The sequence below is a fragment of the Neomonachus schauinslandi genome, chromosome 10, assembly GCF_002201575.2.
Source record: "Neomonachus schauinslandi chromosome 10, ASM220157v2, whole genome shotgun sequence".
Taxonomy (NCBI): Eukaryota; Metazoa; Chordata; class Mammalia; order Carnivora; family Phocidae; genus Neomonachus; species Neomonachus schauinslandi.
In genome coordinates, this window is record NC_058412.1 from 36783462 (window position 1) to 36811430 (window position 27969).

At 43.5% G+C, this 27969-nt stretch overlaps 1 protein-coding gene and 1 pseudogene across 3 annotated transcripts; both read left to right on the forward strand.

Annotated features, from left to right (window-relative positions):
• Positions 1 to 704: 704 nt before the first annotated feature.
• Positions 705 to 27046, forward strand: POLR1B (RNA polymerase I subunit B). 3 transcript variants are annotated; one of them, XM_044918554.1, is made up of 15 exons: positions 705 to 899; positions 5591 to 5758; positions 6007 to 6153; positions 7303 to 7435; positions 8333 to 8469; positions 9241 to 9464; positions 10445 to 10616; positions 12930 to 13101; positions 13848 to 14129; positions 15010 to 15143; positions 18840 to 19010; positions 19986 to 20142; positions 23591 to 23787; positions 24421 to 24674; positions 25527 to 27046. In XM_044918554.1, exons 1-15 carry the CDS (start codon positions 723 to 725, stop codon positions 26407 to 26409), a joined length of 3408 nt encoding a protein of 1135 aa, XP_044774489.1. In that variant the 5' UTR covers positions 705 to 722; the 3' UTR covers positions 26410 to 27046. The 3 variants fall into 3 exon arrangements, with proteins under 3 accessions (XP_044774489.1, XP_021553034.2, XP_021553035.2); XM_021697359.2 differs by lacking the exon at positions 5591 to 5758 and having other exon boundaries at positions 723 to 899; XM_021697360.2 differs by lacking the exons at positions 12930 to 13101; positions 13848 to 14129 and having other exon boundaries at positions 723 to 899; positions 15010 to 15048.
• On the forward strand, positions 2521 to 3072 carry LOC110587186 (annotated as a pseudogene).
• Positions 27047 to 27969: the final 923 nt, after the last annotated feature.

The window sequence follows — 27969 nt, forward strand, 5'->3', positions numbered from 1 at the left end:
AGCAGGGGGAGTGGGAGAGGGAGAAGCAGGCTTCCGCCGAGCAGGGAGCTTGGTCCCAGGACCCCGGGATCATGACCTGAGCCGAAGGCAGACGCCTAACGACTGAGCCACCCAGACGCCCCGAAACTCAAAGGATCTTAAGGCTGGAAGTCCCCTAGGATGTCCGGGCCTCCCGGCCCCCCAGGAATCCGGTCTAGATGTGGGGAGAGGGGTAGCGAGGACAGACCACTCCCTCACCATCGCAGTGAAGTCTTCACAACTTAAGAGTTGTGAGGTATGGGCAGTTGGTCTGGTGGCCAACATCTGCTTTTTTCCAGAAGTCAGGGTCAGCATCAGGTATCAGCATCGGAAAATGATCAAGGGGAACAGGAGGGGAAGGAATCTCTGAAGACCACCCTCCTCCAGGCCTAATCGACTGCGCGAATAAATGCCAAACAGATCACAGGCTGAACAGGACATGGAGCTGACGTGAAGCGGATTTCTGCCTGCCTTCCGCGGAGGGGGGAATGGGTGGGGCGGCCGCGCTCTGGCTCTGTACAGTTTTAGACCGGCCCAGTCATTCCATGGTTTAGGTTTTCAAGTCGACCCTGTAAAGTCGAAGGGCCAAGGTCCGGCGGAACCAGAGGAACTACATTTCCCAGCAGGCTGTGGGCGCCGGCGTGCCTGCCCTTCTTCCCGGCGCGTGCGGAGCGGTAGCTGGCTCTCGGTGTGCAGGCGGACGCATGGATCCCGCCGGCCGGTGGCAGAATCTGCCCAGCGGGCCTAGCCTAAAGCACTTAACTGACCCGTCTTACGGGGTCCCGCGGGAACAGCAAAAGCCAGCGTTGCAGGAACTGACTCGGGCTCATGTTGAGTCCTTCAACTACGCTGTGCGCGAGGGGCTCAGCCACGCAGTGCAGGTGAGCGCGGCGTCCTCCCAGGCTCCCGTCGGCTCTGCGTTCCCTGGCGCCGCTTCCCCGCTGCGCGGCCTGCGACGAGGCGAAGCTCGAGGCGGGCAGAGGAGAGGGGCCCCGCGGGGCTGGGGGAGGGAGGCTGGTGGCAGGATGCGTGTGTGGCGCTGAGGGAGGGGGAGATCCAGGAGGCGGGGGTGAGTGGGGCCTGGGCGGAGTGGGGCACTGGCCTCGGGTAGGGATCCCAGAGAGATGGCTGGAAGGTCCCAATATAATCCCAAATAGTTGTACCCCTTGATCGCGCCAGACTCCGCGCCGGGGCCTGGCACTTGTAGTCGAGTCGACTAGGGGAATACTAGATGTATTTGTGATGGGAACCGTAGTGTTTCGTAGGACAGTTTCAGCGTGCGGTGAGAGTGAGGAAGTGCCCCGGGTGGGTGTGCTTCCCAGCCATTCACAACGCACGCGCTTTCGTATCGCTGGGAGTTTTACTTCTCCGAGAAACTTACCTGAAAAGGTTCTGAGCCTATTCGCACATAGACTGTACTGTGGGAGGTCATCCTTCCACGGTTTTCTTCTCTCAGAGCTTTAACGGGAGAAACTACTGGACGCCTGTTCTGAATTAGGTAGGTGGGTGTTGAGGAAGATACAGATGAGCATAGAAGCGAGATTGAGTAGCAGTAACATTTGCTCAACATTAAGGGATTGATCTAAAGGATATGGTAGCAGAATTCAAGTGAAGAGGTGGTGGCGGGGGAGGTCGTGTCTCATTTAGTCAGCATAGCCAGTGTCTCCAGGTACTAGGCTCTGAGGGTGAGGAAGAGGCAGTGCTGTGTGAGACACAGTTCTTGCTTTTGAGTGCTTGGTCTCATGTTTTGCAAGTGGAGTGGAGGTGGTGGAGACATGGAAGCAGTGCCAGTACTCTTGAGAAATGCTCTGCCAAGCAGAGTGTAGGGTACTTGGGGAGCACATAGGAGGTGCGGCTAATCCAGGTGCTTGAGAAAAGGCGGGGTGAGATGAATTGAAGGCGGAGGGGGGGGCGGGGAGTGCATTCCCTCCAGGGGAAGTGAAAGAGCACAGCTCAGGGGACACTACTTTGTGGGTTTGTTGGGAAGGATTTGTGTTGTGAGAAATAGGGATAACGGAGAGCTTTGCCAGTTTCTGATACTTGAACTCTCCAAATAATATGTGAGCCATTGAGGTTTCTTTGAAGATTAATTAATACTCCTTCACCTTTTGGCAAAAGATGAGGCTGATGGGAAATATTTGTATCTGTGAGGAAAACCATATCTAACTAAAGGTTAATTGGCACTGGGGTTTATTAAAATGGTGAAAAAAAGAGTCCGGGGTTGAGATGATCAAGGAAGGCTTTCTCTAAAATATAAAAGCACATGTACATAAGAATTTTTATGAGGAGTGATATATAGACTGGCAGTTCTCAAAGTTTTTGGCTCCAGGACCCCCTCCCACTCTTAAAATTCTTGAGGGATCCTGAACAGCTTTTGTTTATCAGTATTTACTCTATTAGAAATTAAAATTGAGAAATTTTTAAAACACTAATTCATTTAAAAGATAAACCAATTATATATTAACATTTTTAATAAAAATATTTTTGGGGAGGAAGGTGAAGATGGCGGCGATCAGGGTGTGGGTCCTGGGAGTCTGATGGCTGCAAAAGGGCAGCTGGTGTTGTTGGGTGCACAGACAGCCTCCCACATTACCAAGGACGTGCTCCTGGGACCCTATCCCAAGACCCCACAAGAACCGGCCACTGTCGCCAAGAAGTATAATATGGGGGTGGAAGACTACCAACCAGTCAGATGACAGCATAAGGTGTGGCAACTACCCGAAGCTCCCTGACCACTCATGGCAGGAGAGGGGTCCATGGTATGACTGGGACCACCCAGACCTGAGGTTGAACTTGGGTGAGCCAGTGCACTGGAACCTTGACATGTGTATCGGGAAACTTGTGGACACATCCCTCATGCCTGTTTCCTGAAATCCCATGTGTAAGCACCTCTTGGGTTTCGTGGTCTTCTTGGTGTTCATGTTTTGGGTTGGGGAAACTTACCCCACCTACCAGCCCATGGGGCCAAAGCAATATCCTTATAATAATCTGTACATGGAACAAGGGGGCAATTCCACCAAAGAGCCAGAGCTGGTGGTTCTTTATGAGATTTGAGGAGGCTTCATCAGCTTTGTACCCCCCCTTATTTCTAGAGATTTAACCTTAATGAAATCCCTGATAAAACTTAGTGCTGTGGTTTAAAAATCTTTCTTTTCTAAAGCAGAAAAAATTAAACGTAAATGATATTTTTGCGTTATCTTTTAAATGTCTGGCTTATTAGAAGACAGCCGGATTCCCATTTCTGCTTCTGTATTCTATGTCTTAAGATACATTGTTTTGATTGAAGTACATGTAGAAAGCATAGCCTGCACAAACAGTGATGCTGCAGCTTAGCTGGTACCATAAGACTAAGTGAAAGTGTTGTTACAGAAAACACAGTAGGGCGCCTGGGTGGCTCAGTCGTTAAGCGTCTGCCTTCGGCTCAGGTCATGATCCCAGGGTCCTGGGATCGAGTCCCACATCGGGCTCCCTCCTCGGGGGGAGGCCTGCTCCTCCCTCTCCCACTCCCACTGCTTATGTTCCTGCTCTCACTATCTCTGTCTCTGTCAAATAAATAAATAAAATCTTTAAAAAAAAAAAAAACAAAAAAACACAGTAAAGTAAATGAAGGAAGAATAGCTTTTGTCATATTTTTGTTTAGAGGTTTGCTCAATTCAGGGGGCAGGGGGATGGGTTCCTTCATTCTTTGAGTCCAAATTGATGCCTCACAGTCATCTTTTCAGAATACAGTCGATTCTCATTTTTCAGGAATTCATATTTGTGAATTGCCTACTCACTAAAATTTATTTGTAACCCCCAAATCAATATTTACCATGTGCAGAGTGGTGAAAAATTTGAATTGCCCCATGTGCTTCATCCCAACTGAGATCCAAGAAGGTGATGCTCTGCTTTCTTGTTTCAAGCTCTCAGACTATAAGTATCTTTTTCAAAGTCTGTCCAGTTTTTCTCATTCTGGTGCTTTTTCTTGGTGATTTCACTGTTTAAGATGGTCCTCAAAAACAGTGCTGAAGTGCTGTCTAATGTTCCAAGTGCAGAAGGCTGTGACGTACTCCTTAAGAGAAAATCTGTGTTAGATAACCTTTGTTCAGTCATGAGTTAGTGCTGTTGGCTGTGAGTTCAGTGTGAATGAATCAAAAATATATACTGAGGGGTGCATGGGTGGCTCAGATGGTTGGGCGTCTGCCTTCGGCTCGGGTCATGATCCTGGGGTCTGGGATCGAGTCCCGCATCTGGCTCCTGGCTCGGAGGAGATCCTGCTTCTCCCTCTCCCTCTGCTTCTCCCCTGCTCGTGCTCTCTCTCTCTCTCTGTATCTGTCTCAAATAAATAAAACCTTAAAAAAAAAAAAAAACCAATATATACTGAATAAGGTATCCTTAAAACAAGGTTATGTATTGATCATTTGATGAAGTGTGATCAGAGACTCACAGGAACCTAACTTTGTATTTCCCCTAAGAACAGTGATTCAGTATTCACTAATTCAGTGTTTGTGGCAACATTATAGACCATAACTATCTCAAGTAATGAGACTGTATTGAGATAAAGATAGTGCACCTGTGGCTTGAAAAAGTGAATCTTCTCCCTTCTAAAAATTAATGCTTCAGGGCACCTGGGTGGCTCAGTTGTTAGGCATCTGCCTTCGGCTCAGGTCGTGATCCCAGGTCCTGGGATCAAGCCCCACATTGGGCTCCCTGCTCGGCGGGGAGCCTGCTTCTCCCTCTCGCACTGCCCCCCTGCTTGTGTTCCCTCTCTTGCTGTGTCTCTTTCTGTCAAATAAATAAATAAAATCCTTAAAAAAAAATTAGTGCTTCTTCCTTAAATAGGACAGATTAAAATTTCATTTTAGAATAAAATAATACATTCTAAAACAATACCAGCTTTAGATACAATTTTAAAATTTAGAAAAGGTCGACTGAACGGACATGAGGAGAAGAACCTTCTTTATACTCTTGGCTCCATTTTTGGCATTTTTATTCTAACGCTAAGGCTAGGAGGTTGTTCACAGTTGATATGTACGAGAGCTCAATGATACCCTTTACTCAGAACAGCAGAGCTTCCCCAGGGAGTGGTGCAGAGAAGCGGCTGTTGTGGGATGGGAAAAACCTCCGGGGCCACCACCTGTGTGGCTCTGGCATCAGTGTGAGGCCACCGGGGGATGAAATGTACAAATATCAAAGAAGGGCATTAGAGTGTCCGGTCCTACATCAGGAGGATGTTTCCATATCCTTGCCTGTTAGCCACAGTCCCATTTGTCTTACTATGTATTTAGCAGACACCAGGTATAATAGAGCAGGCAGGCACTTGGTTCAGAGAACAGCTTTGTTCTGTACACTGTTGTACCCTAGAGCCTACTACGAATTTGACATGTAGTAGACACTCAAGATCTGAAGTAGCGCATTATCGTTTCAGGGACTTGGGGTATGAGTAGAATGGGTGTAGCTTTAACCATCTTCCTGGATAGGTCACCTTTGGCATGATGGGCATCAGTGCTTGTAGAACGTGTGGGGTTTGGAAGAATCTTACAGAAAGAGGGCCTTGGAAATGCAATAGTTCATAGTGTGAATTGTATTTCAGGCTATCCCTCCCTTTGAATTTGCTTTCAAAGATGAGCGGATCTCTCTTACTATCGTGGATGCTGTCATCAGTCCACCCATGGTTCCCAAAGGGAACATCTGCAAAGAGCTCAACATTTATCCAGCCGAATGCCGGGGCCGGAGGAGCACGTATCGGGGCAAGCTGACCGTGAGTACAAGTGACAGCGTGTGACCCTCACACTGTATGTTTGTGAGAATAAGGCTGATGCCTAATACAGTGTATACCACAGTTCTGCTTTCTTTGTACTGTCATCTAAAAGAGATACCATCTTCTAAATCTAAAGCATAAAATCATTTACTCTACGGCCTTCTTCCTTACTCTTTTAAAATACTTGTTCTTGTAGATCCACATAGTTTCTTTTTCTTAAGTATTTTTTCTCTCTCCTTTTCCTTTAGGCTGATATCAGCTGGGCAGTGAATGGAATCTCCAGAGGAATCATTAAACAGTTTCTTGGCTATGTTCCCATCATGGTGAAGTCTAAGCTTTGCAACTTACACAACCTTCCCCCCAAAGCCCTCATTGAGCACCACGAGGAAGCAGAGGTAACTGCGGGTGGCCAGTACACTGCAAGGCCAGGTGACGCTAGAGAAGGCCTGAGGTGGGGGTGAGAAGATACGACAAGTGTCAGTGGGAGTCAGGTTTTCTTTCTCTGCTTCCGTTTCTGGATGGGGAAAATGGGGCTAGCTGCCTTGTGTGCATCCTATGCGGGGCTCAGAATGAGGCTCAAAGGAGACAGTGTATGAAAAGTGGTGGTCCAGTTAGAGAACAGTATTACTGTGGGGGAAGAATTGATAGGACTTTCCCGAATTTTCTGTAGCATACACATTTAGAGATGTCTGCTTTACCAGCAGTAAGATTGTGTGAGTGTATTAAATGCTTCCCCTGCCTTCTCTTTGGCATCTCTTTTAGCTGTGTTAAGTAGTTTTGCAGTATTGAGTTGAAATGATCAAGAATACAGACTCTGCCTGCAATGGGAGACAGTGTAACGTGGTGGGATGAGGGTGATGGTGTCAGATCTGGGTTTGACACCCTGCCGCTCCACTTACCAGTTATGTGGCTTTGGGCACATTCCATCTTTCTGAGCCTCCGTTTCCTCTGCTGGGCGTAACAACGGTGCCACTCGTTATTATGAGGGTTAAACGGGGTGGAGACAGAGCAGCCCAGCATGTTTACGCCTGCTTCACAGTGGGGCAGTGTATAGTAGCTTTTTATTTATTACAGAAATGTGATGACAGAGCTATGAAAAATCGTTTCCTCTTTAGCTAATCTGAATGTCTGGTTTCCAGAGTTTTTGTACAAAGTTTTTTTTTAACTTATTTGGGAAACCTTATTTGCCTGGAAGCAAATGGCTATTGTTTTCATCTCTTTAGAGTAAGTTTTTTTGTTCTGTTTTGCTTTTAAATATCATTTGAAGACAAATCATTTTAGGGGACAAAAGGGCAAGTTAGGTTGAGCCTGTCCAGTGGAAGAAGTTACCCTGATTTTCTTCCATACTTTTCTCCCAAGTCCCTAGAACCTTTTTAATGCACTTGAGAAGACTGTTAGTTCACACGCTGACAGTTTCCGAGGGATGTGTAGACCCTTTTGCCTCCATGTGCCTCCTGTGTACTTTGCACTATATCTGGCAGGTAGCTTCATGTTTACAATTAACGTATCTTTGTCTAACAAATTATAATTCGTCTCTTTGGCAGGAAATGGGAGGTTATTTTATAATCAATGGCATTGAAAAAGTCATCCGAATGTTGATTATGCCTCGGAGGAATTTCCCTGTTGCAATGATAAGACCAAAATGGAAAACCAGAGGGCCTGGCTATACTCAGTATGGTAAGTTGTAGTGACTTTTGGAATGTTCTCTTAGAAAAGTTTTGTTTCTTTTTCTAGTAAGCATTTCTGTGTTAAGATTTTATAGTGGGAAACCCTACTTTCTATTATGTATCATTTTTTCCATATTGAAAGAACACATGTATTTATGGTATTACTTATGAAGGTGGAGGTTGGCCTGACTTAACCAGAGGTAGGTATGGGCCTCAGAAGTCTTCTGGTGCAGGTTACCATGGCTGACAGCCACCTGGCCTCTGAGCACTCTCTGTGACAGTGCCTGGCTTCATAAGACAACATTTTACATTCTTGGGAAACCCTGCGGTTAAATAATTTATTCCAATAATTGAGCTAAAAATCAGCCTCGAATGGGAGAGCCATACATACTGTATCTAGAATGATGGCATCTCAGCAAGTCAAAATGGCTAGTCATTTATTCTTTTGCATCACTGATGCAGAATGTCTTCGCAATTTTTGTTTAACACTGAAACAAGCTTAAAATCTAAAATTCTGCTTTTTTCCATTTGAACTCTGGGATCAAGCCATCATCTCTTGACCAGATTCCATAGGGTACGAGGGATATAAAATGCTATATGATCGGGCTCTGCAGGGTGCTAGTGATATAATGTGTTATAAGACATGGACCCTGCTCTGGAAGGAAACTTCGAAGTTGGATTAAATTTCTGTAGCTTCGGTTACTTTGAGAGGTTTTCAACCCAGGGAGATTTTGCACCCTAGGGGACATTTGGCAAGGTCTGGAAACATTTTTGGTTGCCATTCTTGGCTAACCTTGGTGATTTGGCTCTGTTTTTAAGAGAGTAAAATTTAATTCAGGAAAAAAAAACAATGATGGAAGCAATTATAGGATTACTGAGTTTCTGACTTCTTGCTTTGTTTCAATAGGAGTCTCAATGCACTGTGTGAGGGAGGAACATTCTGCAGTCAATATGAACCTTCACTACTTGGAAAATGGCACAGTTATGTTGAACTTTATTTATCGGAAAGAACTGTTTTTTCTTCCTTTGGGATTTGTACTTAAGGTGTGACTTCATGAATATATTTGTTTTGCTATGAAGAGCTTCCCTGGGGGGGTCACATTCTGTGCAGAATGGATGGATAGGGTCTCGTTAGCGGAGTTCATGCGTACCAGCTATGCACTGCTCCATAACAAATTACCCAAATTTCAGTGGCTTAAACCATCAGTAAATATTTCCCTCTTACTATTTCTGTGGCCGGGAATTTGGAAGTGGCTAGGACTGGGGGCACGTCTGCCTCAGGGTGTCAGGAGATTGCAGTGAGATGTCAGCAGGGGCTGCGGTCGTTCAGAAGGCTGGACCAGGGCCGGAGGGTCCCCTTCTAAGGTGGTGGGGGTCGCTCATGGCTGGCACGTCAGTGCGGGCTGTTGGCAGGAGGCCCCAGTTCCTCCGAGTGGGCCTTTGCACAGGCTGCTTGACGTAGCTGTCTTCCCCGAGAGGGCTAGCCAAGAGAGCAAGGCTGAACCCACAGTCCCTTCTGTGACCTGTCCTTGAGAGTCACACGTCTACTTTTTCACCATATTGTCTTGGTCACACGGGCCAGCACTGACTTAGTGTGAGAGGAGGCCACACGGTACCAGAAGGGGAGGATCACTGGGGTCATCTTGACGTCTTCTTACCATACAAGCCAGGCCTTATCTCGGAGAGTTCATTTCGGTTCCCCAGTAGTGGAGTGCCAAGTTTTTTGAGTATTAGAAGAATAGAGAATTGTTACCCAATGGGTAAAATGGTTTAGTTATTACAAGCAATTAAAAAGAAAACTTTTTTCTGCTCTAGGCACTTGTCAGCTTCTCCGATTATCAGATTTTTCAGGAGCTCATCAAAGGCAAAGAGGAGAACTCTTTCTTTAGGAACTCTGTTTCTCAGATGTTAAGGATCGTCATGGAAGAGGGTTGTTCCACACAAAAACAGGTCCTTAACTATCTAGGTGAACGCTTCAGAGTAAAGCTCAGTCTTCCTGACTGGTGTCCAAATGAACAAGCCGCAGAGTTTCTGTTCAAGTATGTGTGCTTTTGCTTAAACTGTTTTTTGTGGGGCGGAAGGTGTCAGTGGTTCTTTATGTTGATTGTAGTTAGGGCTGGTGAGTCCGCTGGGGCTCAGAGCGGACCTGCAGGTAGAATTCTGGTCTAAGGAAGTAGGGGCTAGCTCTGTTTCTATGGCCATCCTTACCTTTTCTTTTTATGGCAGTTTCATTTTATTTTATTGTACTTTTGTACTTTTATTTTGAAACAACTTCAGACTTCCAGAATTGCTGCAAAAATAGTACAGGGACACTTTTATTCACTAGGTGTTATCGTTTTTACTACATTTGCTCTCTTGATTTCTCTGCACGTGAACACTTTTTTTCTGCAACATTTGAAAGTTGTGAGCATGATGTCCCTTTCTTTCCCCAAGGCAAAGACTCTGCGTTCTGTAACCACTGGCTAGTTCTTAACGCCATCCAATATGTAGCCACAAGTCCCATCTTGAGCCCTTGAATGGCCAGTGCAACTGAGAAACTGAATTCTTAAGTTTATTTAATTTTAATTAATTTAAATGTAAGTGGCCACATGGTGCTTGTCACGCCATGTTGTCCAGCACAGCTCTAGACCTTGTGGCCATGTCCTATCCTTTTGCTCATGCTGCCAGTGAAGATGAAAAGCAATTTTTTGTTTGTTTGTTTGTTTTTAGATTTTATTTATTTATTTGACAGAGAGAGAGACAGCGAGAGAGGGAACACAAGCAGGGGGAGCGGGAAAGGGAGAAGCAGGCTCCCCGCTGAGCAAGGAGCCCGATGCGGGACTCGATCCCAGGACCCCGGGATCACGACCTGAGCTGAAGGCAGTCGCTTAACGACTGAGCCACCCAGGGGCCCCGAAAAGCAATTTTTTGAAAATGAGTAAAGCGCTTCTAGTAAACAGGGATTGGGGACCATGGTCAGTAGATCATCACGTAGTGGTAGCAGCTAAATTGTTTTAAGCTTTGCTTTCTCTTTTGACAGCCAGTGCATCTGTATCCACTTGAAATCCAATACTGAAAAGTTTTATATGCTTTGTCTCATGACCCGGAAGCTCTTTGCTTTAGCCAAAGGAGAGTGCATGGAGGACAATCCTGATAGTTTAGTGAATCAAGAAGTCCTGACGCCCGGTCAGCTTTTCCTCATGTTTCTGAAGGTAAGCGCCTACTGCTCTCACCCCAGCCGGCTGTCCCTCTCGTGGAATGGTGAAGCAGTTCCCCGCAGTATTGTTTCCTATGTGTTTATGATTTGTAGTGTGGGCATTTTACAGAGTCTGCCTTTTCTTTTTGTTTGTTTGCTGAGCAGTAAGGGACTTAATCAAAAATCTTAGTTTATACCAAATTCAGAAATTTCCCTGATGTTTCTTAGAGGCTGAGTGAAGACAACATCAAATCTTGGTCATCACGTTAATGATAACATGTAACTGTCCTAACGTGTGTGATCTCCTTACTTTTACACCAGCTTTGTTTTAAAAGCTTCTGAACCTCTGAATGTGGGACACAGTAAGAATCTTCAGGAAGGTACACGACAGTGACATGATCTGAATTACAGACTTCATCGGCCATTTCAACTGAGTGTTGCAGCAGAGATTGAGGTGTCCTGTGATTTCTGTGCTTGGTTCTGAGGGCTTCTTAATGGTGAGGGAGCGAGAGAGATTGCAGAGCTGCCCTTGCTGAACTTGAGAACAGATAGGCTGGGCCCTGTTCATCATCTTTTGTGGTGTCTCCCCTCCTGCCCTAGGGACTGTCTGCTCAGCTTTATATGCCTCAGCCTTTCACTGGAAAGGCTGGTGAACCTCCCAGGAGGGCTTCTAAGAGGCCGCTCTGGCTTTTCTTGCTGTGTCGTGCACAGCCCGTACACACACGTCCCCAGTCACTCAACTGCATTTCTAAATCCCGAAAGTGCTAGCACCTAAAAAATGCGAGTTGGCAGGAAAACCTGACCTGCACTGCAGGAGGCTATTTATAATTTTTATTGATTCTACTTAGTGTGACAGTTTGTGTGTTTCACTGTAGAAATGTGTTTGATTACGAGTCAGTGCCTCAGTCTTCGTAATAGGTGTAGGTTTATGCACTTGCTAACTTTCTAAAGTCTGGAAAAAAAAATTTTTTTTTTTAAGATTTTATTTATTTATTTGACAGAGCGAGAGACAGCGAGAGAGGGAACACAAGCAGGGGGAGTGGGAGAGGGAGAAGCAGGCTTCTCGCGGAGCAGGGAGCCCAATGTGGGGCTCGATCCCAGGACCCCGGGATCATGACCTGAGCCAAAGGCAGACGCTTAACGACTGAGCCATCCAGGCTCCCCTAAAGTCTAGAAAAAAAAAATTTTTTTTTTTAAAGATTTTATTTATTTATTTGAGAGAGAGAGAATGAGAGAGAGCAAGCACATGAGAGGGGGGAGGGTCAGAGGGAGAAGCAGACTCCCTGCCGAGCAGGGAGCCCGATGTGGGACTCAATCCAGGGACTCCAGGATCATGACCTGAGCCGAAGGCAGTCGCTTAACCAAATGAGCCACCCAGGCGCCCAAGTCTGGAAAATTCTTAATACTGAAATACATTTGGCCCAAGTGGTTCTGCAATGTACTGCTTCTTGAGGAGAAGTTTATTGTGAGGCTTAAATAAATATGCAGAGTGCCAGCATACAGTACGTGCCCAAGAAATGCTACTTGCTCACCTTAGCAAGTTAATGACAAAGTGACAGTAGGCAGACATGTGACAAGGGAGAAGAATCAGCTCCTCATTCCCCCAGTCTCCTGTCTTGGGCTACAGAGCTGCTACTGGTGTCTCTGTCTTATTTTTATTTCCATTGTGTTTCAGATTTCTAGAAGAAGAAAGAGTCAGTCTTTCCTACTGGGTTGTCAGCCATCTTGTATGTTGGGTGTCATTTGGAGACTTTGACCTCTTCTTAGTTATTTGTTTTTTCTTCTTCTTATTTTGTTAGGACAACAGGCTGCCGCTTGGTCTCAGAGCTTTGTTTTTGTTGTCTCTTTCTGCCTGTTGAAGCTGTTTTGACTGCTTGATAAGAGCATTTTAATGAAAAACTTTTCTAAAGTCAGAGCAAACCATTAATGTCGATAATCTTGACTGGGAGCAATTTTGCCCCACTCCAGGGGACATTTGACGGTGCCTGGAGACAGTTTTGATTGTCACAGCTTGGGGGGTGCTACAGGCATCCAGTGGGTTAGGGCCAGGGACACTGCTGGACATCCTACACGCATGCTCGGCCCCTAAGAACTATCCAGCCAAAATGTCAGTAGTGCCGAGGTGGAGAAACTCTGATCTACAGGTGTTTGTAGCTTCTGTCTTAAGAATGTCCACCCATTGAAAGGCTGGTTTTCAGGTTTATAGGCCAGATGTTTTCCTTGTCAAATGTATAAACTTAGTGGGCCTTTGTTGGCAGACCTACAGATTATGTGGGAGTAAATATGAAACGTGAATAATTTGAATTTAATGGCTTAAATTTTATTTCAGGAAAAAATGGAATCTTGGTTAGTGTCTATTAAAATAGCTCTAGACAAGAGGGCTCAGAAGACGAATGTGTCCATAAACACTGAAAATTTGATGAAGATTTTTAACCTGGGAACAGACCTTACAAAACCATTTGAATATCTTCTTGCTACTGGGAATCTGCGTTCCAAAACAGGTAAAATTAAATCGATTGGCTACATTTTAGTTACATTTCATTTGCTCAGTGTAGATTTATATATTGCTGAGAGAGGTTCTCTTTGAAAGTGAACTTGTCCCTTTCAGTCAAGACTGATTTCATGTTGTAAATTTGACAAGTGTGTATCAGTCTGAAGGACTTGAGACAAGGCATCCGTAGAACTTCACACTTCTCATCGTCACATGCATCTCTGTGGCTCCTTCCAGAATACTAAGGACAGCGTCAATCTGTGAGGAATGGTCATTGGGACAGGTAGTCTGGGAGGGTTGTAGATACGTGCCTGTCCCTAAACCAGGTGCGTCAGAAAGGCCTACGTGGTCACTGAGGGCCCAGAAATCTGCTGGTTTTGTTTTTTTTTTTTTAAACAGATGGTACTGTTGCAGATTGTTCTTAGGAATAACAACTTCTTACATATTCTCTAGCCCTCTCTGATGAATCCCATTTAGTTACTTGCTGTTTCATACTCATTTAATGTTTCCCACTAAGGAGATAGTAGTAGAGGAGAGAGGGAACGAGGGGCACTGATATAATTGGGGAAATCGGGAGTTTTACTGCCTTTTTACTACTAGTTTTGTAAACTCTTTCCACTCATTCGAGCTAATAAACTTTATAGTAACTCTGCGGTTTGTACTGTGCTCTGAGGTGTTTGTCCTCAGAGCCTCAAATCAAAATAGACTTGTATTTTTAAGTTGAGCCTGTTTCTGAACGATTTTTGTTTTATGAAGGTCTTGGCTTCCTGCAAGATTCTGGCCTTTGCGTTGTGGCTGATAAGCTGAACTTCATACGCTATCTGTCCCATTTCCGCTGTGTGCACAGAGGGGCCGATTTTGCCAAGATGAGGACCACCACGGTGCGCAGGCTGCTGCCGGAGTCCTGGGGCTTCCTGTGTCCCGTGCACACCCCAGACGGGGAGCCCTGTGGCCTCATGAACCACTTGACCGCTGTGTGCGAGGTCGTCACACAGCGTGTGCACGCGGCCTCTGTTCCCGCCTTGCTCTGCAGCCTGGGTATGTGGGGCACGACCGGAAGTCATTGGTTTGGGGGTGTGCGCTTTCACAGGTGCAGATTGTTAAGTTTTGCTTATTTGGGGGCTGAGCAGAGAATTCCAGCAAGAATTCTGTTTCCTCTTCTATGCAGGAGTTGGGCTGGTCTCTTGGCTCTTCTATAGGTCAGGTGCCTTTTTTTGAGAATGAGTGAAGAAGTTAAATGTTGTAGTTTTGTTCTTTCACCACCACCCCCCACCCCACGCCAAAAAAAGATGTCAAAGCGTTTGAAATAAAGCAGCATTCAGCATTTAATAATCAGAAATAACATTTGGGGTCACTCTCCTTGCATCTGATGGCTCAACCACTGCATCTCTAAGTAGGAAACAGTGTCATTTTGCAGGAAAACAGTTAAAAAGGAGTTGTCTAGTCTGTACCCTGATGTCATCAGAGACATAGCCTTTGTTCCCAGGGACCTTCTAGCTGCGTTCTCTGCTTTGGCTGAATGTCCTGGAATGACCACAAAAGCAAATACATTTTAGCAAGGGGGCAAATTCACAGGTGTGGAATCCACAAATAATGAGGATCAAATGTAGTTAGGTTTTGGGGGAAAAGTTAATCTATTTACATGGTTCAGATCAAAATACAGAAGGTAGACAGTGGAAAGCCTCTCTTACACCCTTGTCCCCCAGCTGCTCTCCCCCCCCAGACAGAGTCGCTAGTTGCCCATGTGTCCTTGCTGAAATGACCTGTAAACACTCAAGCAATATAAAAATGTACTGGTTTAGAGATAAGATAACTAGAGGTCTAAAATGATGAAGCGGTTGCTGAACCCCTCTGGAGGGAGTTCTGGCTGTAGGAAAAAGCATTCCGAAGTGAGCGTTCTGTTTGTTCGTTTCACCAGGGGTCACTCCGGTTGACGGAGCTCCACCTCGACCGTACAGCGAGTGCTACCCCGTCCTGCTGGATGGCGTCATGGTTGGCTGGGTGGATAAGGAGCTTGCTCCGAGCATTGCAGATTCTCTCCGACATTTTAAGGTGATCTTGCGTCTTTGTGAATTGTTTTATGCCTTGATCTTGATTGTCAGTCCTTTTCTTGTTGTTGAGGTAGCCCCACAGCCATCTAGAGTGGTCGGGGGTCTGGAGGTCAGAAGCTAATTCCAGAAGTGCCTGTGTACCCCCAAAGTGGCAGAGTCTTGTCTTGTGCTGGCCTCATAGGTTGGGGTCAGTGACAGATACTTTGACCTGAAGGAATTTTTTTTGGGGGGTAGTTTCCTTGAGGCCCTAGTCTAACAAATGTTAACTTTTTTTGTTTTGTAAATATTAGTGGCATAAAGGGAGCCTTGCCAAATATCTTCTTTATATTTGAAGTAGTATTAAAGATAGGCAAGATATTAAGTCCTATCCTGTTGGCTTCTGGATCTTGAAAGTATATTGTTAAAAAGTCAAAAAGAAAAAAAAAAAAAGTCAAAAAGAAAGACATCCTTTAACTAACTTACTTGGAATTTTCCTAACAAGAGTGTTGCTATGAAGAGTGTTGCACTGAAGAATTGTTCTTTGGCAAGAGGATGAATTGTAGTTCATGCTCTGGTCTATTTGGTGTAGTTTTGGTTTTGTAGTTTTAAAATTGTTTTACTTTGATATAATTGTAAATGTAAAGACGTTTGAATAGCACAAAGAAGTCCCATTACCCAGATCCACCAATTGTTATGTTTTGCTCCACATGCTTTATCCATTTGTATGCTCTTTATAAATAGGTACGTAGTTTTTTCTTCTGAACCATTTGAAGGTGGTGGACAGGCAAGACCCCTTTTCCACAAAGATTGCAGCGTATTCTTCCTAAGAACAAGGAGTTTGTCTCCTCAATAACCACAGTATGCTTTTTAACATCAAGGAAGGTCAGGGTGGTGAAATGCTCTGCTGATACTCAGAAGATGTCAGTTGTCTCAGTCATGTCCTTTATGGCATTGTTCTTGCCATCCTGGGCTGGGACCCAGGCCGGTATCACATATTACATGTAGTTATCGTGTTTCTTTAGTCTCCTTTAATCTGGAACAGTCCCTCAGCCTTTCAGGTCTTGACTTTTTTAAAAAAAAAACTACAGGCCAGTTATTATATAGATATTCTTTAATTTATGTTGGTGTGGAGCTTTCTGATGATGAGATTCAGGATATCCTTTCAAGAGGCACATGATGTTGGCTTGTCCCACAACTGGTGATGTTAATTATGATCACTCTAAGGTTTTATGCTCTAGGTTGGTCCATTGTGCTATTACCAGTTTTCTGTGTAATTAGTAATTTGTGGAGAGAGATTTGGAAGCTACGTGAAAGCCCTTTCCCTCATCAGATTTTCCCCCTGCGAGTTGGTGACTTCTTTGCAGAATTATTACTATTCCGTTGATGATTCTTTGCTGAGTTATTACTTGATGGCTGCCAAATGGTTCTAGCTCCATCATTCCTTCCGTGTTTATGAGTTTCTGTTTTGTAAGGCAGAGTTTTCCTTTCTCCTCCATTTGTTTGTTTGTTTATTCACATCAGCATAGATTTATAAGATGCTTGTTTTATTTTATGAGTATTCTGTTGCTGTTGCTTATTTTGATGCTCAAATTGGATCCGTTTCCACACTCTCCAGAAAGTTCCTGTGGTTTGGTTTTGTTTATAAATTTACATAACAAAATTTACCATTGTAACCATTTTTAAGTGTATAGTTCAGTGCCACTAAGCACATTCATGTTGTTGTGCAACTATCACCCTATCCATCTGCTGAAGTTTTTCATCATCCCAGACTGAAACTCTGTGCTCATTCAACAGGAGCTCCCCATTTCCCCCTTCCCTAATTCCTGGTAACCACTGTTCCATTTTTCTTCGTGAACTTTGACTTTGCTAGGTACCTCATGTCAGTGGAATCATGCAATGTTTGTCCCTTTGTGTGTCTGGTTTATTTTACTCAGCATAGTATTTTCCAAGTTCATCCGTGTTGTTGCATTCCTTTTTAGGACTGACGAGTATTCTGTTGTATATACCACCACGTTTTGTTTAGCCATTCATTTGTTGGTGGACACTTGGGTAGCTTCCAGCGTTTGGCTACCATGAATACTGCTGCTATGAACCTGGGTGTACAGGTACCTGTTCGAGTCCCTGCTTTTGGTACTTTTGGGTACCTACCTAGAATTGGAATTGCTGGATCATACAGTAATGCCGTGTTTCATTCTTGGGTATATTTGGGGACAAATCTGTAATATTTTCCCTTAGATGTGTACTGAGCGTATTATATTAATTTATTCCCTAATAATCATCATTCTCTAATAATATGATGAATAATGAATCCTAAATTCCTGGAATAAGTCCCACTTGGTCTCGGTGTATTTTTTCTTTTTTTTTTTTTTTTTTTTTTTTTAAGATTTTATTTATTTATTTGAGAGAGCGAATGAGATAGAGCATGAGAGGGGGGAGGGTTAGAGGGAGAAGCAGGCTCCTCGCCGAGCAGGGAGCCCAATGCGGGACTCGATCCCGGGACTCCAGGATCATGACCTGAGCCGAAGGCAGTCGCTTAACCAACTGAGCCACCCAGGTGCCCCTGGTGTATTTCTTTCTTAATTGACATAGGTATCTGTTTTATAAAAATTAGAAAGTTTTCCTTTGTTTTCAGTGCCCTGGCACAGTTTGTGGAACATTGGGTTATCTGGGCCTAAGTCTGCTAGAATTCCCCTCTGAAACCATCTGGCTCTAGTGCTTTCTTTGGGGTTAGTTTCTGGATACCTTTATTTCTAATATGGAAATTGATCATCCTTTAAAACGCTTTCTACTTTTGTTGAGGTCTGTTTTGGTGAACTGCATTTTATCTATTTCATCTTGATTTCTTAGAGGTATGCAGAGTATACCCATGATTTTAAAATTTAGTTTCAGTGGGTTTTTTTTTTTTTTTTCCTGTTGTCATTTCTTACTCAGTACATTTGTGTGTATGTGTCCCCTTTTTTTTTTTTTGTTTAGGTTAAGTGAGGGATTTTTGTTGATTTTTTTTTTTTTTCTTTTTTAAGAATGAAGAATTTTGATTTGTTGCTTTGAACCTTTTTCAGTACTATACCTCATTAATTTCAGGTTATATCTTTGTTAACTTGTGGGGGTTTTGTGTGTACGTGTGTCTTTGTTGGTTTTGTTTTGTTTTTTGTTTCTGCTTTTGCATTAAGAATTTAATCCATCTATTTTTCTTGATGACTTGATTAGCTGTGACTGCCCTTAAGTTCTGATATATAGGTTTTATTATTTTTTCACATTTCTGTAATGTGGGTTTGTATTTTACCCAGGAGTTGATTAATAAAAGTTTTGTTGTTTTGTTTTTTAAATTCCAGGTAGAAGGGTCTTTTCATTGAATACAGTTTAAAATAAAACCAGTAATGTACTACATTCTGGACATCAGAGGACAAACTTTACATTTAGTGTGTTCACCTGCACCTTCTTGGTTTACCTTTCCCCTAGTCTCCCCCATTACCAGTTTGCCGCAGAGTGAGGCTGAGCCCCTCAGAAGGTAGGGCTTTTGCCAAGTCTGGATACTGGGTGAGTGGCTTTCTGTGTGGTGATGAGACTGGCACTACGATGTTACTGGCATAACTAATTTCCTGATACTGCTTTTTATATTTGACCTCCTTTCGCATTCTGCCCACCTCCTGGGTGGCAGGGGGATAGATGTAAAACACATCACTGCTTCTTAATTGAACTCTTTTTTTGTTGAAAACAGGTGTTGAGAGAAAAAAGAATTCCTCCCTGGATGGAAGTGGCCCTTATCCCCATGACAGGAAAACCAAGTCTCTACCCGGGATTATTCCTGTTTACCACTCCTTGTAGACTGGTGCGGCCTGTGCAGAACTTGGAATTAGGCAGAGAAGAACTAATTGGAACTATGGAGCAGGTTCGTAGAGCACTGTGATTGGTTCCTCTGTGTGCTCGTGTAGTATACAACTTTCGGAGACTTAATAACCACTGTTTTGGTTTTTTGTTTTTTTAATAAAGATTTTATTTATTTATTTGACAGAACACAAGCACAGGGAGTAGCAGAGGGAGAGGGAGAAGCAGGCTGTCCACTGAGGAGGGAGCCCAACGTGGGGCTCGATCCCAGGACCCTGAGATCGTGACCTGAGCCAAATGCAGACACTTAAGCAACTGAGCCACCCAGGCGCCCCAACCACTGTTTTTTAAAAGTGTTATCGGGGTGCCTGGGTGGCTCAGTCCAACTCTTGATTTCGGTTCAGGTCATGATCTCAGGGTTGTGGGATCGAGCCCCGCCATCAGGCTCCATGTTCACCGGGAAGTCTGCTTCAGATTCTCTCTCCCTCTCTCTCTCTGTCCCTCCCCCTGCGTATGTGCTCTCTCTCTCAAAAAAAACCCAAAAAACTTTTTATAAAGAAAGTGTTGTCATTGTTTAGTAACAGTTGGGCATTTGAAAGAAAATCAGAACTTACTTTCTGCCTCCTCTGTGACCTCTCGCACATCGAGAGAGAGGATTGGTGGTCACATTACCTGCCTTCCCATCTTGCCCAGCTCCTTTGTGCCTGGCTCTGCCTCAGGTGGTGAGGTGGGAACATTCCATTGGACTCACAATTTTTGCCTACATCTTCACAGTTGCAAAACTGTGGGCTTCGTGCTACTTCAAAATGTCTTTCTTCCTGTCCTTTACGGTTGGACCAGGGTGGATTTAGAATGAAATGTGTCAAGCAGACAGTATTTCTGACTGGAAGCTTCCCATTGGATCCCATCAGTGTTCATGATGCTGAGTGGGGAAGGTTTTTGTTCTAGTCTTTGGGTCCTAAACTCTGAGAGATAGGATGAGTTAATACGTTCTCAGTTATTCTGTGCCTTGAACTTCCTCGTCCTTCCTCTTTTCCAGATCTTCATGAACGTTGCCATCTTTGAGGATGAGGTTTTGGCAGGAGTTACCACTCACCAGGAGCTCTTCCCTCACAGCCTGCTGAGTGTGATCGCCAACTTCATTCCTTTCTCCGATCACAACCAGAGTCCTCGGAACATGTACCAGTGCCAGATGGGTAAGATGGTGGAGGGCGGTGGTATTCACACAAGAAAGGTGCCTGTAACTTTTTTACTGTGAAATAATTTCAAACTCAGAGAAATGTTGCAAGCACAGTACAGAGAACTCCTATAAGCCCTTTACGTAGATTCTCTTAACGTTTTGTCCCATGTGCACCGCTTTCCATTTGGAGGTAAGCTGTAGACACAATGCCCCTTTACCCCTAAGTATTTCATGTGTATTTCCTAACAGTAAGGGTGTTCCCTTGCCTATTACAAGGGCAAGTATTAACATCAGGAAGTTTAACATTGGTGTCATTATACTGCTTTATAGTCTTTACTCACATTTTGACTGATTATCCCAAAAATATGGTTTATGGCAAATTTTTTCTGTGTAGCACCTAATCCAGGATCACACGTTGCATTTAGTTGTTGAGTCTCTTTAGTCTTTTAAATTAGATCCTTAGCCTTTGTCATTTTTGACATTTTTGACCTTTTTGTACCTTGAACAAAAAGGTGATTTATTTTGTGGAATGTTTGTCGATTTGGATTTATCTGAGATCTTGTGATTTGATTTTTGAGGAACACAGGCCGTTGTCATCGCCCACATTTCACCACTGCTGGTGCTCTGCCTGCCTGCCTGATGATTCCGGTTTCCATTGAGTGTCGTATCCCTTGAGCCTGAAAACCTTCCTTTAGCACTTTTTTTATAGTTTAGGTTGCTGGCTACAAATCCTCTTAGTTTTTATTTCTCTGAAAATGTCTGTTTGATCTTCACTTGGAACTGGATGTACGATTCTGATTTGACAGTTATATTTTTTCAGCACTTAAGAGATACTACTGGGTCACTTCTTGGTCTCTGTCATTTGTGCTAGAAGTCAGTGGTTATAAGTGTCATTGTTTGCTTGTATATAATGTGTTATTTTCCCGTCCTTAAGATTTTCTCTTTATATCTGGTTTGTAGCTGACTGAGTATGATATGCCTAGATATGATGCTCTTTGTGCTTGGGGCTTACTGGTCTTCTAAAATCTGTTTTAAAAGGTTTCATCAAATTTGTAGTTATCTGTCATTATTTCTAAAAACACTGCTTTTGACCTCCTCTTGAGTTTTCAGCATGCGTCATCTATGTTAAACCTTTTGATAATTGCCCTGTAAGCCACTGGGTTTCTGTTCTCTTTTTTCCTTTGTTTTCTTTCTTTCTTTCTTTTTTTTTTTTTTAAGATTTTATTTATTTGTGAGAGAGAGAGCACGAGCAGGGTAAAGGGCAGAGGGAGAGGCAGATTCCCCGTGGAGCAGGGAGCCTGATGTGGGACTCGATCCCAGAACTCCGGGATCATGACCTGAACTGAAGGCAGATGCTTAGCCGGCTGAGCCATCCAGGCACCCGCTTTGTTTTCTTTCTCTTCATACTGGATCATTTTTATTGATCTATCATTACCCTCACTGACTTTTCATTCTATTTCAGATATTTAATTTTTCAGCCTAGAATTTCCATTTGTTTCTTTTTTATAGTTTGTTTTCTCAGAGATTGTTGTTTTCTTTGTGAACATATTTTCCTTTATGTTTTTGTTTTGTTTTGTTTTAAAGATTTTATTTATTTGTCAGAGAGAGAGAGAGAAGAGAGCAAGTGAGCAAAGCAGGGGGAACGGCAGGCAGAGGGAGAAGCCGGCTTCCCGCTGAGCAGGGAGCCCGATGTGGGACTCTATCCCAGGACCCTGGGATCATGACCTGAGCCGAAGGCAGACGCTTAGCCGACAGAGCCACCCAGGTGTCCCTCCTTTATGTTTTTGAGCATGGTTGTAATAGGTGTTTAAAAACTGTTGTCTGAAAAAAATTAAAAAAAAAAAAAAAAGTCTGCTAATTCCAACATCTTTTTTTTTAAGATTTATTTATTTATTTATTTGAGAGAGCTTGCATACACAGAGAGGGAGAAGCAGACTCCCTGCTGAGCAGGGAGCCCAATGTGGGTCTCGGTCCCAGGACCCTGGGATCATGACCTGAGCCCCTCAGGTGCCCCGCTAATTCCAACATCTGGGTCATCTCGGGATCAATCTCCATTGATTACATTTTTCTTGAGTATGGGTTATGTTTTCCTGTTTCTTTGTATTTCTGGTACTATTGGATCATATCAGGAACATTGTGAATGATAGGTTTTAAGACTCTGGGTTCTATTATGTTCCTTTGAAGAGGATTGGTTTTTAGATTTAACTGATATCTAAACACAGCAGTTGAAGTTCTTTTAGTCTTAGGTGGGCTGCTTAGATCTGTCCCATGCATGCATAGTTCAGTCTACCAAAGATTTGGACTCAGTTTATATGTAGAATTTAAGGCTGTCCCTTTATGGTTCTTCCCTTTCTAAAATGTCCCCCCTTACTTTCCAGTTGCTGTTGTGCTCTGAACTCTATTCCTTGGCTCTTCAGGCCAGTAAAACTGTAGGTTTTTATCTAGGTTGTAGCCACTGTAGTGACTGGACCATCAGGCCAAAAGAAACAAAAACATTAAAAACTGAAAAAGCTAGTAGTTCACGCCGTTCCGTTTCTTTTGTCCAAGTATAAATTCCTCTCCAGTTCCTGACCCCTTTTGGTTACTCTCCAGTGCTTTCAGATTGTGTGTGTGTGTGTGTGTGTGCGCGCGTGTGCCCATGTGGTGATTTTTTGTTTTGTATTGTTCTGGATCTTATGTGCTGAGGGTGGTCTTGTAGGATTAGCCTTCTATTACTGAAAGCTGGAAGTCTCCTTTTCGGTATTTTAAAATGCACATATATATATTTAATCTTAAAAATCATTTTATTTCAGATTGATTCTCTATAATGTAAAGTAGTAGAAAGAAGACTTACTTCCCTACCCTCTGTACCCCATACCCAGAATTAACAAATACTGACATTTTGCTCTGTGTAAGAAAATAATCTAATAATAGTTACTGTCCCCTTTTCACCCCTTTTCTTCCTCCACTAGTAATACCCTGTAGTTTATATATATCCTTTATTATCCCCTTTTTATGCTTTTCTTACATTATACATATGTCCACAAACTATGGAATTGTCTGGGATGTGTTACAAATGTACATAAATCATACAATATTAAATGTCATTCTGTGCTTTTTCCCCACTCAGCATTGTTTTCATGGTCTGGTTACATACATACATGTGGTTCTGCTTTATTTTCATGCTGTGTATTAGTCTGCCACGATTGATTTATTCCCCTATGATGAATGTTTTACTATTTCCTATTTTATTTTATTTATTTATTTGAGAGAGAGAGAGAGTGGGGTGAGAGGCAGAGAGAGAGGCAGACTCCCCACTCAGTAGGGAGTCTGATGTGAGGCTTGATCCCAGAACCCTGGGATCATGACCTGAGCAGAAGGCAGACACTTAACCAACTGCGCCACCAGGCACCCCTCGAATTTTATATATGACCTTTATAGTCAAGGGAAACAAACAAGATGCTAAAGTTTTTTTTCCTTTGTAGGGAAGCAGACCATGGGCTTTCCACTTCTCACTTACCAAGCTCGGTCAGATAATAAACTGTACCGTCTTCAGACTCCACAAAGCCCTTTAGTAAGACCATACATGTATGATTATTATGACATGGATAACTATCCAATTGGGACAAATGCCATCGTTGCTGTTATTTCTTACACTGGCTACGATATGGAAGATGCCATGGTAAGTTCTACCAAGAGATGTAGTTCCATTCCTTTTAATTTGTAACTTTTTTGTTTACTGTTTTTCTACGTCCTGGTGCATGAGTGTTCTGTTAAATGATTAATTGCTCGTCTCCATTGAAAGTGGCAAGCCCTGAGGGATATTCACTAAATATTCAGATATGCATATATTGTGCATACTTGAGTGCATAGTATGAGTAGATGTTGAATGAATGTAGTCTTGGATATATCTACCTTTTATATTTATGCATAATTAGGTTTTAAGCCATTTATAAGTGGGTTTTAGTAGTGTAGGTGGCTTGGAAAATGTGGAGTGTTTTGTTTACAGTTTTATTTGCGAGAGAGAGAGCATGAGAGAGCACAAGTGGTGGGTATGGGCAGAGGGAGAGGGAGAAGCAGACTCCCCGCTGAGCAGGGAGCCTGACGAGGGGCTCGATCCCAGGGTCCTGGAATCAGGACCTGAGCCAAAGACAGATGCTTAACTGACTGAGCCACACAGGCGCTCCTGAAAATTTGGAGTTTTTAAATTAGAATGCCAGTTATCCTAAACCAAGTATTTTAATTCTACCATTTTTATTGTGAAAATCCCCATTTGACTTCAGTCTCTTGAATTAATGATTCTTTGACCTTGTAGATCGTGAATAAGGCCTCCTGGGAACGAGGCTTTGCCCATGGAAGTGTCTACAAGTCTGAGTTCATAGATCTCTCTGAAAAAATTAAACAAGGAGATGATAGTCTGGTGTTTGGAGTCAAACCTGGTGACCCACGGATTTTGCAGAAGTTAGATGATGATGGATTGCCATTTATTGGAGCACAGCTGCAGTATGGAGATCCGTATTACAGCTACCTGAACCTCAACACCGGGGAAAGCTTTGTGATGTACTATAAGTAAGTTTGGGTACCCAGTGCTATTTTTTAAAGGCTGTTTCTCAGTGAAATTGCTGAGGTCAGTGAAAGTTATCTTGTAACAGGAGAATTTTGGAGCAGATAAAAGTGGTAGCTCAGTTACTGACTCAGTCATAACTGAATTGGCATTTCTTTTTTTTTTAAGAGCTTTCTATTTATTTATTTGACAGAGACCGCGAGAGAGGGAACACAAGCAGGGGGAGTGGGAGAGGGAGAAGCAGGCTCCCCGCTGAGCCGGGACCCCGATGCGGGGCTCCATCCCAGGACCCTGGGATCATGACCTGAGCCGAAGGCAGATGCTTAACCAGCTGAGCCACCAGGCGCCCCTGAATTGGCGTTTCTTAAATGAGACAGAGTTCTGTGTCTGCTGGACGGCCTTTGGTTTTCTGCTTCTCTTGTCAGTCTGTTACGATTTGACAAGCTGCCTGTGACTTCTTTTTAAAACTCGGCTGTTCAAACTTGGTCATCTCTCTCATGCATGTTGTTAGGGATTTCCCTAGCTAAAAATGTCAAGTTCTTGATGCCTCTCGTTAAAATTAAAAATGGTTAGTTTATTTTCCATCTATGAAATGGTTTCAGCAGTAGGTCTTCATTAATAGTGTTTTGGTGGTCTCTGTTGCTTTTCTTCGGATGAGCAGAGTTCTGTAGCGAACAGAATCAGTAGCTCTGTTCATAAATACTTTTAGGGATACCAACTCTGTTTGTACTGGAGAAGAAATGTGAGAATAAGTTTTGCAAATATCCTTTATGAAGCACTAGTTATGGCAGTGAAACTTAGGTGTGTTTGTCAGTGTCAAGAAAGTAGTTTGACCTTCTGTCTGCTTTTTTTGCCAGGAGTAAAGAAAATTGCATTGTGGATAACATCAAAGTGTGTAGTAATGACACTGGCAGTGGGAAGTTCAAGTGTATTTGCATCACGACGAGAGTCCCTCGGAACCCAACTATCGGAGATAAATTCGCTAGTCGCCACGGGCAGAAGGGCATCTTGAGCAGGTTGTGGCCGGTTGAGGACATGCCTTTCACCGAGAGCGGGATGGTCCCAGACATCCTGTTCAATCCTCACGGTTTCCCCTCCCGCATGACCATCGGGATGTTAATTGAAAGTATGGCAGGGAAGTCTGCTGCTCTGCACGGTCTCTGCCATGATGCGACACCCTTCACCTTTTCAGAGGAGAACTCGGCCTTAGAGTACTTCGGCGAGCTGTTAAAAGCCGCTGGCTACAACTTCTATGGCACCGAGAGGTTGTATAGTGGCATCAGTGGGATAGAACTGGAAGCAGACATTTTCATAGGCGTGGTTTATTACCAGCGTTTACGCCACATGGTTTCAGACAAATTCCAGGTTAGAACCACAGGAGCCAGAGACAAAGTCACGAACCAGCCTATTGGGGGAAGAAATGTCCAGGGTGGAATCCGTTTCGGGGAAATGGAGCGGGATGCTCTTTTAGCTCATGGTACATCTTTTCTCCTTCATGACCGCCTCTTCAACTGTTCGGATCGCTCAGTAGCCCATGTGTGCGTGAAGTGTGGTAGTTTACTCTCTCCGCTGCTGGAGAAGCCACCCCCTTCTTGGTCTGCCACGCGCAACAGAAAATACAACTGTGCTTTGTGTGATCGCAGCGACACCATCGACACTGTTTCTGTGCCTTACGTTTTCCGGTATTTTGTAGCGGAACTGGCAGCTATGAACATCAAGGTGAAACTGGACGTCATTTAACTTGATGTGGCCTTTTGGGTTAGGAGAACTCTCAGATTAAAACCAAATATACCTTGAGCTCAGTGAAGATAGGACTTGGTTACTCTGGAGTGTTTTTCAAGGGTGTTCAAGTTTCCCACCGAGACCTGGCAACTAAGAATTCAGGATTTCTGAGTCTGACCAGTATGGTAACTACTGAAGTTGATTTTCAGTATATTTGTTAAAAAATTCCACAAGTATCTTCTTTAAAAATGATACACTGATAGAAGGATATATAGGGAAGTCTTTCCAACCCCAGGGTCTTTGTACCCTACTTTCAGTGGGCAGTGACCATCGAACACTGCTCCGTCTAGAACCGAGCAATCCAGTACAAATACCACGCAAGTCACATATGTAATTTTATATTTGCTTATATCCACATTAAAGTAAAAACCAAAGGTAGCTCTATTGAAGTGTAATTGTTACACAAAACTGTGCATAGTTAATGTGTACAATTTGATGGGTTTGAGCATACGCATACACCTGTGAAATGATCACCACAATCGAGGTAATAAACATCACCCTCCAAAAGATTCCTTGTGCACTTTGGGGTTGTGTGTGTTTTTGGTAAAAACACTGAATTTGATATCTACCCTCTTAACAAATGTTTAGGTGTACAATAGAGTATTGTTAACTACAGGCAGAATTGACTCGTCTTGTATAAGTGGAACTTTACACCTGTTCAGTAGCAACTCCCCATTTCCTTCCCACCAGCTCCTGGTAGCCATCACTCTAGGCTGTGAGTTTGACTCTCTTATTAGATACCTCATATAAGTGAGATCATGCAGTATTTGTGCTTCTGTGATGGGCTTATTTCACTTAGCATAATGGCCTTCAAGTTTATCCATGTTGTTGCATATGGCAGGATTTCCCTTTTTTAAGGCTGAATAATATTCCTTTTGTGTGTATAGCACATTTTCTTTATTTGTTCATCTTTTTTTTTTTTTTTTTTTAGATTTTATTTATTTGAGAGAGCAAGAAAAAGCACCAGCAGGGGGTGGGGGGGAAGCAGGGTTCCTGCCAAGCAGGGAGCCCAACGTGGGGCTCGATCCCAGGACCCCACAATCATAACCTGAGCCGAAGGCAGATGCTTAACCAGTGGAGCCACCCAGGCGCCCCTATTGGTTCATCTCTTGATGGACATTTAGGTTGTTTCCATACCTTAGAAATAATGTTCATATACTGTATTTTATTTAATATAGGCAAAATGCCATTTCCACATATAATAAGTAACAATTTATGGAGATATTTTACATTCTTTTTTCATACTAATCTCTCAAATCCAGTGGCTGTTTTTCCTTGTACATTTCATTGTACATACGTGCTGTCCCCCCGTTGGCGCGCATTTGGGCAGCCCTGTTCTTTGGCTACTGTAAACAGTGCTGGCAGTAGATAACCTTGTATTTGCTCGTGAATCATGCTCTTTGATGTTAAACTTCACTAAGATAATTCTTGAGTCTGGCTTTAGCTGTCTGTTACTAACTAGAAGGCAGATAGGGCTAGACTGAGAAAAATGTATATCCTGGCTTTGCTTCATGAAAC

What these genes read in the sequence shown, in the direction of transcription:
- POLR1B (XM_044918554.1), top strand. Translation starts at nt 723, where the DNA reads ATGGATCCCGCCGGCCGGTGGCAGAATCTGCCCAGCGGGCCTAGCCTA. An exon ending in GCCTGGCTATACTCAGTATG is followed by an intron (nt 7,436 to 8,332) that starts GTAAGTTGTAGT and finishes TTGTTTCAATAG; the next exon opens with GAGTCTCAATGCACTGTGTG. An exon ending in CGCCTTGCTCTGCAGCCTGG is followed by an intron (nt 14,130 to 15,009) that starts GTATGTGGGGCA and finishes TCGTTTCACCAG; the next exon opens with GGGTCACTCCGGTTGACGGA.